The sequence below is a fragment of the Camarhynchus parvulus genome, chromosome 2 (assembly GCF_901933205.1).
Source record: "Camarhynchus parvulus chromosome 2, STF_HiC, whole genome shotgun sequence".
Taxonomy (NCBI): Eukaryota; Metazoa; Chordata; class Aves; order Passeriformes; family Thraupidae; genus Camarhynchus; species Camarhynchus parvulus.
In genome coordinates this window covers 137,329,699-137,342,041 of record NC_044572.1, presented here as the reverse complement: position 1 = coordinate 137,342,041, position 12,343 = coordinate 137,329,699, and the positions used below count along the sequence as shown (strand labels likewise).

The 12,343-nt window shown below is 43.7% G+C and overlaps 1 protein-coding gene across 1 annotated transcript; it reads right to left on the bottom strand.

Moving 5' to 3' along the window:
* Window positions 1-6,963: 6,963 nt before the first annotated feature.
* UTP23 (UTP23 small subunit processome component) lies at window positions 6,964-11,173 on the bottom strand. The gene is made up of 3 exons (XM_030971530.1): window positions 10,959-11,173; window positions 8,753-8,927; window positions 6,964-7,860 (listed from the first exon to the last, which is right to left on the bottom strand). Exons 1-3 carry the CDS (start codon window positions 11,144-11,146, stop codon window positions 7,471-7,473), a joined length of 753 nt encoding a protein of 250 aa, XP_030827390.1. The 5' UTR covers window positions 11,147-11,173; the 3' UTR covers window positions 6,964-7,470.
* Between the last annotated feature and the right edge of the window lie 1,170 nt (window positions 11,174-12,343).

Below are 12,343 nucleotides of genomic sequence, written 5' to 3'. Positions count from 1 at the left end.
ACCAATAAGCAGAATCACAGGTAAGACAGGGGACCATTGCTGAACATGGCAGGGAGATTTGCTACTTCTCAGTGCAAGGCCACTGTTTATAATAATTGAAAAGTCATAGAAATCAGGGGTGGATCCCCCAAGGATCAGCACTGGGCCCCATGGTGCTGAACATCTTCATAAATGATCTGAATACTGGGACTGAAAGCAGCCTCAACACGTTTACTGATGACACCAGACTAGATGGTGAGGGGGACACGTCAGAAAGGAGAGACATCTCAGAGAGCCCTGGGCAGTCGGGGAGAGCAGGAGAGCAAGAACTGGATGAAGTTAAACAAGTGCAAGGTCCTGCACCTGGGACAACATAACCAAAGAGCCCAGAACAGGCCAGGATCTGTGCTTGGGGAGCAGCATCACTGAAAGGGACCTGGGGGTGGATGACAAGCTGACCACGAGTCAGCAGTGTGTGGCTGCAGCCACAAAGATAAATTGGATCCCAGGCTGCATCTGCAGGGGCTTAACTTGCAGTGGTAGGGACTTCACCATCCCCCTCAGTGCTCGTCAGGCTGCACTTGGAGTAATGTGTCTTGTTCTGGCCCCTGCAATTCAAGAAAGATGTAAGCAGACTGGAGAGGGTCCAAAGAGGGGTCATGAAGATTATCAGAGGGCTGCAGAACCTGCTCTGTGAGGGAAGACTGAAGGAGTTAGGACTTTTTTCCCTGGAGGAGGCTTAGAGAGAGCTCATTAATGTGTTTAAAGGGTGACTACAAGAGGACACTGCATCTTCACAAAGATCCACATGGAGGCTGCAAGGGCAACAAGTGGCACTGGCAGAGGTTTCATATCAATAGAAAAATAGACATTTTTTACACAAAGAGCAATCATTTAGTGAAACAACCTCCCCAGGGATGGGGTGAAGTCCCCATCCCTGGAGATTTTTCAGACGTCATTGAACAGGGAGCTAGATAATCTCATTTAGGCTCCCTGTTCTGTGAAAGGTTGTACCAAATGATCTTCAAGGTCCCTTCCAACCTGGGCTGTTCTATGATTCTTCCTTATTCAAATTATCATTTACATCTTAATTTTAGGGTACAGGGATACAATCCTAAGCCTAGTGTGCCACTGAGTTATATTTAGGATTTATTGTGTATTAGGTGAAGAGTGGGCTCTCAGAACAGTATAAGCCCAGTAGCCAGCTGAGTTGTGAATGCCAGTCTCTGGAGAGCTTGGGAGCTCAGGGAAGTGCATGCACTGTCATTCCATGGGCAAGAAGCCCAGACATGTTCAAGGGCAGTGGCATTCTGGCATTCGGCTCAAGCGCCCATGGAGTCTGTGACAAACAAAGAGCTGAATGCAGAGTTCCTGTCCTTCACCTTTTCTCACAAGACTCTTCCTGTCCACACTCTTCCTTGGAGAACATCCATCTGAAGGCAGAGACTGTGGTTTTCTCAAGTGTGCCTGACTAAGCTGAAATCTGCTTTTCTTTTAGGTACTGCTGTTTGTGATGCAGAAGATACTTCAGCTTGGAAAAGAGATGAATGAGGGGAAATATCACAGATTCTATTCAGGCACAAGTGGCATGGGAAGGATGACTAAGGAATGACTCCTTAAACTTTTACCCATTATAAGGGCCAGCTGGTAGGCAACAGATAGATTCTTAATTGGCACATGAAAGTATTTTTCATAAGACGTGTTCAAGTTATGCAACTTCTTGCCACAGAAAATTAGAGGTTTAAAGTTTACATGGTTTCAAGGAGAGATTGAACAAATTAGTGAAACAGAAAATCATTGTCCGCTGTTAAAAACAAAATATTTTTCTTGGGTCAGGAACTCCCTAATAAATTGTCAGAAAGTTGGAAAGTTATTTGGGGAAGCACCAAGAAGATGTTTTGTCAGTTTTCATTCTACTCCTGAGAACAACATTCAGCCACTACTGGAGGCATGATGCTAGCTGAGACAGATTTTTGGACCATCCCAGAACAGCCCTGCTTGTATTTTTCAGAGCTGAAAGAGAGATCAGGGTTGAAAGGGGGAGCCAGGAATTCCAGAAAAGTGTTTTTTTCTGAAAACCTGGCTGTCAAAGATGGTGCCAATTCACAAAGTGAAAAATTTCCTGTGTTTCTCCAAGACAGTCTGAAAGAGTATCCACCCTGAAGAGTCAGATCAGTAGCATCTTTGGCCCCAGAGGAATTAATATGGCAACAAGATCATTCTGGATCAACTGTAAGTCAAGTCTGCAACAAGAAACTTTTGAGGTCCCCTACTGAGTTCTTGGAAGGAGATTGGACTTCAAAAGGAACCCATACCATGCCAGAACTGCTGGCTGGCTATTCGAGAGTATTGCTGCGAGTACCCTCAGGAGCAATTAACCCTATCAGTAATGGAATGAGTAGGGTTGCTCCTGGATGTAATATCTGCATACTGGGCAGTGAGCCACGTGCAAGGTCAGGCAAACTCTACAGCAGAATGATTTGGCTGCTAACCTGCAGTGCTCAAAGTGATATTGAAAAACCATAAAGACACAAAGGGTTTGGTGGCATGAGACTGACATTCTGCAGGACTTCTTGGGCCATCAGCACAGGATCTGTGAGCAGTTTAGTCAGTTCAGCTTGCTGTTTTGAAAAGGCAGAAACTGAGCCACAAAGGGTAATGAGGTTTTCTTAAGGTAATTAGAAAGATTTTTTAAAAACTTGTTTATGGTTTATTATTGTGTTCCCTATTCTCCTTGACTGCTGAGCCATTTCTGGTTCACCTTTCACTGCTGACCAATTCTTTCCTCCAGTTAACACCGTGAAACCCTCATATATTTTTTTTCTCTCTTCCTTGGTTTCTTTAAATCTCAGTGACTAATATATTGTCTTTTTTCTTTCTTCCAGCTCTTGGCTCTGGGTTGTTTTTAATTGGACCCTTGTTAACAGCTTCATTGTTTCCCTGTATCCATATACAAAGCACAGCTGCATGCTCTCCCTCTCAACCACAGGAGAAGAAATCAGAAAACAAAGTTCCCCCGAGGGAGCCTAGCCTGTCTCTTCTATAACAAGCTGTAGCAACTTTTACAAAATGACTGCCTCTGTGCGCAGACAGCTGAGCTCTCTGAGACAAATCTGGGGCTTGGAGTGCACAGACATAATAATTACCAGAAATACATCACAAGCCCCTTTCCCGGCATTAGTTAGGCCATTCCTAAATCACAAGGTGCAGTCTCTCTCTCACTTCTGACTCTCTGGGTACAAAAACTTTTGCTTTCTGTCATTCTCTCTCGGAACACTGCAATTTTTCTCCCTTAAATTGTAAATGATAACACCTGCTGGGGCTCTTATTTGTTCATTCCCGTATCTCTGGCTGCTCCCTGTGTGAGATATTACGCCCACACAGAGGTATGAAATATACAGTAGCTGTTTGTGAAACTTCTATATGAAAGATGCAGTGAATATAAATAATGGTATTGTTCCGATGTTCTTCATCTTGTATCTGACAGAACATGTTCAAGAAACTCCAGGAGCACTATAAAGCTGATGGAGAAGTCATTCACACTGTATCAGTGTAGCTGAAAACAAATGAGCAGGACTGATCTGGACATCCTATTTTCCTTTCACCACCAGAATGTATTTATTCCTCAAGTCATACCATATTCATATTTACTTTAATGATTCATAAACATCCCAGGTTCCAGAAACTTCTAATTAACTCATCTATTTAGTGTCATTAACAGATGCCCAGAGAGTGATTTATTGTACACTACTGGATCACACTAACATATAAATCCAGCCAATTGAATTGGCAGGTAGTCTAGGTAAATATCTTCTGCTGCTTGTAGATGAGACTCCATCCTAAATTCAACATTAATGCCCTGCAGACTGTGCCTGATGTATTATTGTTTTCTTCCTCTATTACTCTGCACATGTAGCATACATTGTATTGTATAACACTGGTTATTTCCCTGTCTTTTTAAAGAAGAAAAAGACTTAGTGAGCTGCTGCCTAGGATTTGGCGTATATTTTTATACTGTCTGAGAAAAGAGGAAATCGACAGCCCCAAAGAAGCTTTTGGTCAAGCTCCTTTTGATTTACCTCTGGTTTCTGTAATTTCAAAACTGAAAGCAGTCTCTCCAACACCCTAGAGCAAAACAATCCTAAACTTCATGAGAAAGTTATATTGGGAACCCTGTCTATAGCAGAGTTGTGGCCACAACTCCTGCCTTTTTATTGATAAATAAGGCAGTGGCTTTTTGGGCAGTACATGGAGTGAACACCTATGACAGCAAAGTTTGCTCTGTGGGTGCTCCCACAGTGGTGTTTCTCACAGGCCTAGGGATGCTCCTAGAGATTCACACTGCTGAATTCCTAGAGGGACTTGCCAAGGTTCACAGTCCTGGCCAGCTAGACCTGGCAGGCAGAGGCAGCGCGGCCCGAGAGCACCCGCAGGGACGGCTGAGCCGGCAACCGCAGCGCTGTGAGCTGCGAGAGCCCAGCCCGGCAGAGCCCGCCCTGCCCCCGGGGCTCCGTGTGAGCGGCTGCTCCCGGGGTACTGACTTAGCCGCATGAACACAGCCAGTCAGCTGGACTTGCTTCACTTGGAAACTAGGTGGGCTTCTCTTTCACATTTCAAACCACTGATTGCCTGTGCTTGTTGCCTGGGTGGGAGCTCTCACCCAAATCTCACAAATTACTTACCATGCAGGAGGAGAGTTGCACGTATGCGGCAGATAAATTTTACAGTTTTTCTCTTAAGACCTCATTCCCTTTGTATTCCAGGTCTTCCCAATGGCAGCACCATGAGTCAGTTTGTGTTCAAATGCTAAGGGAAGATAGAAAAATGCTGTTTTAAATTCCTTAAGGTGGGAATCATTAGAGGACTTTTAAAATATTTTCTTTTCTTTTTGCAGAAATTATGTTTGTGTCTGTTCACAGTCTTTAAAAAAAGGTGAATTTAAGCTTTGTGTTTCAATGACACTGAGATGGACTGCTGTAAATAATTAGGGTGCTTTCTGCTCTATTTTAAAAAACAATATTTTTAGTAAATTGACTGGGTTTTAATATACTTTTGACTCAGAATGAGATTTTGATGGCGAACCAACTGTGCTCCAAGTTTTACTTACAGCAGTGATATCTGTGGGTGGGTTGCAGGAGGAGGAAGAAATATAAGCAATATTTATGGAGGAATGGGAAGCAAAATGACATTAATATGGGACTGTGCCCAAAGAAGTGAAGGTATAGGGACTATGACAGCTTGAGAAAAGTGTCAAACAAATATGCTGCATTAAGGTATTTCTAGGAGTTACTCAATTTCTCCTCAGGACTCACTTCAGCAATCAGTGTGAGAACAACATCACGATGAGCATGACTGTTTTAAATTTCAATTAAAGCTTTCATCTTGACTATAACACCCTTCTGCCCTGCTTCTGTCTCTCACAGTCTGTTCCAAAGATGCTTATGGTCTCAAACAGAACAATGCAGGCACAGCCTGCTTCTAGCAGCTGTGTTGTGAGGAAGGCCTGGGCTGGGGCTGCAGCAGTGTCCTGTGCCATGAGCACAGAGCACACACACCATGCATCTCCTGTGCTGGACAGATGTGACTCTGCAGAGTCTGCTAAGACTGGCCAACTCCCATCACTCGAGCTGGTTTCTTAAACTCTGTGAAACAACTGTCTATATAATTTGAAAAGCCAACAGAAAGCGTTATAAATGATCGCTATGTGCTCCAGACATTCAAGAACCTGTGCAGACAGCGCATGAGAACTGCTTTGCAAATGCATGATACACAGGCTAAGGAATTGTCTAGAACACACAGCTTAAACCCATGTAGGTCAAGAAGCAGAAAGCTTTCCTTTTAAGAACATCTCAGTTAAGAAGAAATGCATTGAGAAAAGTTAAAAATCTGGGAAGAGATGACTGGAACACTGTGAGAGCACACTGATGCTACAGCATGTGCTATGCCACATGTCTCTCTATTGTCATTTTGGTCACTCACTTCAGACTCTAATGCCACCAAACATTTAAGGAGGCATAGGAAGCAATAGCTATTCATGAAAATCATGTACTTGAAACCATTTTAGAAATTGTGTCCTTGTGCTGCTTTAGGCTGGGGTAGTTACTTTTCTTCACAGTAGCTGTGTTTTTGCATTTGTGCTTAAGTGTCGAGGTGTTTTCGTTATTGCTGAGCAGTGCTTACACAGGGTCAAGGCATTTTCTGCTTCTCCCCTCACCAGCAAGTAGGCAGGGGGGACACAAGAAGCTGGGAGAGGACACAGGCAGGGCAGCTGATTCCAACTGACCCAATGTATTCCATAGCATATGGCATCAAGCTCAGCATATAAAGCTGGAAGGTGAGAGGACATTTGGAGTGGTGTTTGTCTTCCCAAGTCACCATCACACCTGATGGATCTCTGCTTTCCTGGGGGTAGCTGAACACCTGCCTGGCCATGGGAAGCTGTGAAGAAATTCCTTTTTTTTGCACTGCTTGTGTTTTGCTTTGCTTGTGTTTTGCATGCTTTTTTTACTTTCCTTATTAAACTGTCCTTATCTTAACCCACAAGTTCTCTCACTTCACCCTTCTGATTCTCTCCATCCCAATGCAGGGGAAGCTGAGTGCATGGCTGCATGGGGCTGAGTTACCAGCTGGGGTTAAACCACAACTCTCCTCCAACCCAGTTCTGATCTGTTCCTAACCTTACAGCAGAACAGCAGAACAGTCATCAGGGCCCGAGTCCCATCGCCCTCAGCTGTTTGTATTCCAGGAGTCCTGCACAGCTCTGCTACACTGTGATGCCATTAGGTACTACCAGTGCTTTGATTCAGCAATTTAAGTTGCACTTTTCCTATTAAAAAAAATAGTAAACTGCAGGTGAAATAGACAAGACTGGAGATGCCCTTATAATGTCAGGAATAACAACACACTTGCACAGCCTCTGTGATTTTCTTAATAAATAAAGATCAACACCAAGAGAAGTACTGGTTCAAATGGTACTCACAGGGAAATTTAAGCTGGACAGGGCTTTTGAGGGCATGAGGTCTCTTTGCAAGAGTTAACTTTTGTATTCAAACAGAGATAAATAATCTATTGTGTTGTATTAGGTCAGTTTCATAATCTCTAACAGGCCACCTGTAAAAACTAGTTTTATTAAGATTAGCAACTTCAATTTAGAAAGAAGTCTAATATCCCACTGAAATCCGTATTGAGGCCAAGAAGCATTTCTAAAAAACTGCTACATAGCATGGGAATTTTAACACAAGCCATGATGCTGGAGAGAATAATGAAATATGAGGGTTCCTAAATATTTTGTCACAAACCCAATAGTAAATAACAGAATAAATTATTAGGATAATAACCTGCAAATACTGGGATACAGTAATAAGCAGTACCATCTCATAAAAATAAATTTTAATATTAACAACTCAATGTCATATGACTGCATATTAATCTATCTTTTTTTTTTCAAAGTTCAAACAATGTTCAAGTTCTGTGTTGTCTACAAAGATAGGTTTATTCTCCTTCATTCTTCTGCACTGACTGCATGGCTTCTGCTTTCGAAACTCTATTTCGTTTTCTTTTTCTTCTTTTCTTCTTTTCAGCAGAAGGCTCCTGACCCTCCTGTGTTTTCTTCTTTTTCTTCTTCAGACAGCTGAGAGGATTGGGGCCTCCTGCCCTTTTGCGCTTTCTTCTCTTTTCACCTTCTTGCTTTACTAGTCCTTCTTTTTCTTTAAGCTCCACAATACTTTGTTTTTGGTACTCTGGAACAAGCTGATTTGTCTGCAACTTTTGAACAAATGCCAGAGATTTAAGAGAAGGTTTGTCTAGCACCATAGTGTTCTGAATAATAAAGAGGAGAGGAATGCCAGGCTTCCTTTTCACTTTGTTTGATAATTCCTGGTCCTGCAAGATTAAACACTTTAGTCAATATTTTCAGATGAAATGGTATTTGCAATTCAAATGCACCTACTTTTAATACAAAACTATGAAGATAAATTACATTATGAAAAAGATAAGAAACTTAATCTAGCAGATATACATGGCCCTGCAGAGCAACTAAATTTCATTTTCTCTCCTGATTAGCTGTTCTTCTGATGCAAAATTTACCAACATTTTCCTTTTTCCTGCATGTAGATGCATACATACATTTTTTCAGGAAAAAGTCCCAATTCACTTGTATGCAGACCACCACACCACAAGAAGTAACATTATTTTTTCTGTAATAAATAATTTTTTAACTCCTGTAACTTACATAACTATAAAGAATTTTACTATAAACTCTTTTAACTCTTTTATATGTATTGTGTATCATTTATACATGCAGGCCCAATAACAAACTCAAGGAAAAAAAAGCCTATTTTATTTGCATAGTTATTTATTCTTTAGTTCAAAATGTCTTAAAATTGAAGTTATATGGATGTTAACATTTAATTTCATTTTTCAGGCTACTGTGCAAAGCAGTTCAGGTAAGGGGATGCACACACAAGCAATATGCAAATTAACATTCATGAGTTGTTTTTTACATGTCAATAGGTAGTCAGTATGTTTTCATACTCTTTCACCTAAAGTAAGCAATATCATTACAAAATAAAAAAACCCTAGTTGTTCAAGTAGGAGAAAAGATTCCCTGCTTTGTAATTAGGAAATACATTAAAGAGCGAGTAATGCTTTACATGATTAATTCCCACCAACTATTTAAAAACCTCATAATCAAAGTTACTGTAGGCTTCCTTATCCTTAGGTATCAAAACATCACTTCAAAAGAAATGGAGCTACATTTCCCATGAGCTTTTACCTGTGTGGCAATAAAGAAGTGATGAGGGTTGCCATCTTCAATCATGGAAAGTAAACAGGTTGAACCACTCACAGGATTCTTATGGTGAGAACAGTTTCGAACTTGAAATCTCTGGGCAATTAATTTTGCTCCATACAGTGCTTTCCCCAGTGATTCAAGTTCTTTTATGACACATCTGAAAACCAAAAGAGACAATAATTTTTAAACAAAAAAAGCCCCTCATATTTTTTACAACAGCAAAAGGCTGATGTGAGTTACTGAGGAATGAGCAACGCCCAGTTGTTCAGGCTCTGTGATTTGTAAATGGCACCCAGAACTCTGAAAGCAATAGCCCATCTGAAGACATCAGCAAGGTTTCCTTGGCTGTAAACATGATTAACCAGTAATAAAATTAAGATATATTCAGTGATTTAAAAATAATTCACATCAGCAACAATGCTGAGTCCTTAAATTTATGCTTGAATACCACCGAGCATATGAAATACTACCTAACAAATAGAATTATTTTAAAAATTTAATTTATTTTAAAATTAACTTATTATAAAACTTGAAAATGTAATTTATTTTAAAAATGGAAATAAAAGATCTGGGGAACAACAGGCCAGTCAGTCTCATCTCTGTGCCTGGCAAGATTATGGAGCGTTATACTTTTCTCCTCAAAAGTACATAAGGTGTGAGGAAAACAAGGCCAACATGGCTTCACTAAGGGGAAATCATGAAAAATCTGACGGCCTTCTGTGTCAGAGTTACAGTGCTGATGGATAAAGAAGGGCAACAGATGTCACCCAACTGGACTTATGCAAAGCTCTGCACACTGTTCCACACAACCTCCTTGTCTTTACACTGGAGGCATGGATTTGACAGATGTATCACTGGGTGGATATGGATTGACTGGAGGGTTGCATTGAAGAATTGCAGTAAACTGCATAATGTCCAAGTGGAGACCAGTGACAAGTGTTGTTCCTTAGGGGTTGGTATTGGGACATTTGGCATCTTTGTCAGTGACATGGACAGTGGGATCCAGTGCACCCTCAGCAAGTCAGCCATAGACACTGAGCTGTGTGGTGCTGTTGACACTCTGGAGGGAAGGAATGCCATCCAGAGGGGCCTGGAGAGGCTTCAGATGGGCTTGTGTAATCCTTATAAAGTTCAACAATGCCAAGTGCAAGGTCCTGTATATGGGTCAGTGCAACCCAAGCACGAATGGATTGAGATGGAAGAGAATGGACTGAGAGCAGCCCTGACAAGAGTGACCAGGGAGGTGTGTTGGTGGACGAGAAGCAAAACATGAGCCAGCAGTGTGAAAGCTAGCTGTGTCCTGGGCTTCATCAAAAGCAGTGCAGGCAGCAAGGTGAGGCAGGGGACTCTCCCCCCTACTTCACACTAGTGAGACCCCACCTGGGGTCACAGCAAGCCAGCTCATTTCCCCTGCGAGGCTCTTTTCATAAAATTGAGGTGCTGTCTCAGCAGCTCAGTATTCTGACAGCAAACATTCAGCTGGCCTCAGTGGAAGCTGGTCAAAATGATCAACAGATACTGCTGACAAAAGAAGCAGGTGATGTTTCAACAAGACAGGAAAAGTTTGGATCACTGCAATTCCCAAACCTTCCACAGCTAATGACATGACTCAATACTTTATAGAAGTGCAGGCCAGTTCCATACACTGTGCAAGAAGGTTCAGTGTGTTCTTCGAGCCCAGGGTATACCTGTTCCTGGTACTTTCACTACATGCCTCCATAGAGGGCAGTTGGCTATTCTGTTATTGCAAATATACAATGTAACTGTACTTTTGTATTTTAATATACACAATATACCTAATCAAGTCATAACAAAGGCAACTTGGAGGCAACTTCAGTATGTAGTGCGCATGTTTTACTACCATATCTTTGTCTAGCTCATCCTTGTCCTCCCTTGCGAACAGCAGCTTCGGAAACAACCCAGCACAGGCAGGCTGCAGCTCCGGCCGGGCAGGAGCTCCCTCCAGGCCCAGATCTCCGCTTGCCCCCGTTGTTACCACCCCACCAAGCAGACGCTGGGTGTGGGGGGAAGAGACCCACCCGGCCCTCCCTCACACAGCGGGGTTACCGCTGGCCCCGCAGTCCGTGCCGCTTTCGGAACGGCAGCTGGGTCCGAGGATGCTCCCAGCCTCCCGCAGGTCACCCTCAGCCCCCCTCTGCGCCCGGGGCACCTTTGCTCCCCGCCGTACCGCGTGGTGCAGAGCTGCGCGGCGCCGCCCAGGTACCCGGGCAGCTGCTCCCGGATCTGGATCTTGTTGCGAAGCGCGGCCTGGCAGAAGGTGCCATCCAGCAGCACCTGGAAGGGCTCGCGGAACTGGAAGTTGTGCTTGTAGAAGCCCATGATCTTCTTCGCGTGCTTCTGTCTCGTCACCCCCATGGCGCCCGCGCCGCCGCCCGGAACGGCCGCGGCTGCCCCGGAAGCTGCGCCAGGCCCGGGCGGGGCCTCCCGGGAGAACCGGGGCCGGCCGGGGCAGCGCCCGGAGAGCCGGGACCGGCTGGGCCGTGCCGAAATCTTCCCCCGAGGGCCGGGACCAGCCGGGGCAGCGCCCGGAGAGCCGGGACCGGCCGGGCCGTGCCGAAATCTTCCCCCGAGAGCCGGGAGCGGCCGGGGCAGCTGTCCCGTCCCCGGAGGGTCCCGCCCTGCACACGGGTAACCTCAGGGTTGGTTCATTGCCCCTTGTTCTGCGGTGCTGTGCTGGCTCCTGCCGTTTGCTAAGATAAGAAATGCCGAATTTTATTTTTATTTTTTGCTAGTTCACTGTACTGATAAAATTACAGGTGCTGTCGCAGAGACTGCAGTTTAATCACATCTCAGCATACAGAATCACAGAATCCATTCGGTTGGAAAACCCCTCTGAGGTCATCTTGTCCAACTCAGGATCCAGCACCACTTTGTCAACCAGACCATGGCACTGAGTGCCCTGTTCAGTCTCCAGCATCTCCAGAGATGGTGATTCCACCGCCTCCCTGGGCAGTCCAAATGTCTAGTCGCCCTTTGTGTTATGCAATTTCACCTAATGGCCAATCTAAACTTCTCCTGGCACAGCTTAACACTACATCCTCTCATCCTGACTCTTGTTACCTGGAAGGCTTAGGAATACTTAGGAAGGCTTAGTCAGTGCCCATTTATGTTGTTTGCCTGTATTGGCTACATCAGTCTTAAGTTCAATGTGCACAAAACCGAAGTTGAAAAGCACATATTCTACATTTTAATTTTTTTTCCAAGACAATTAAATGCACAGCAATCTGGGGACACAGCTGTCATTGAAAAAGTGCACAAACTCCTCCCTGTCCAACGCAAAACATGAACACACCAGACATCTGGCATTAAGAAATCAAACTTAATGCCCCTGTTTTAGGCAGACAAGAAGATGTGATACCTTAACACCATGAAAATGATAATTGGAGACATCTGTCTTGCAATGCAGGTTCCACAGGAGATATCTTTCTGCCTGGGACAACTGTACTGCAAGCAAAACCATGGCAAGCACCTGCCAGTTTGTTGTAATCAGGCTGCTCTAAGATCATTTAAGTAAATACTCAGCTGTCATATTGGCCTTTTTGCTAGCATAGA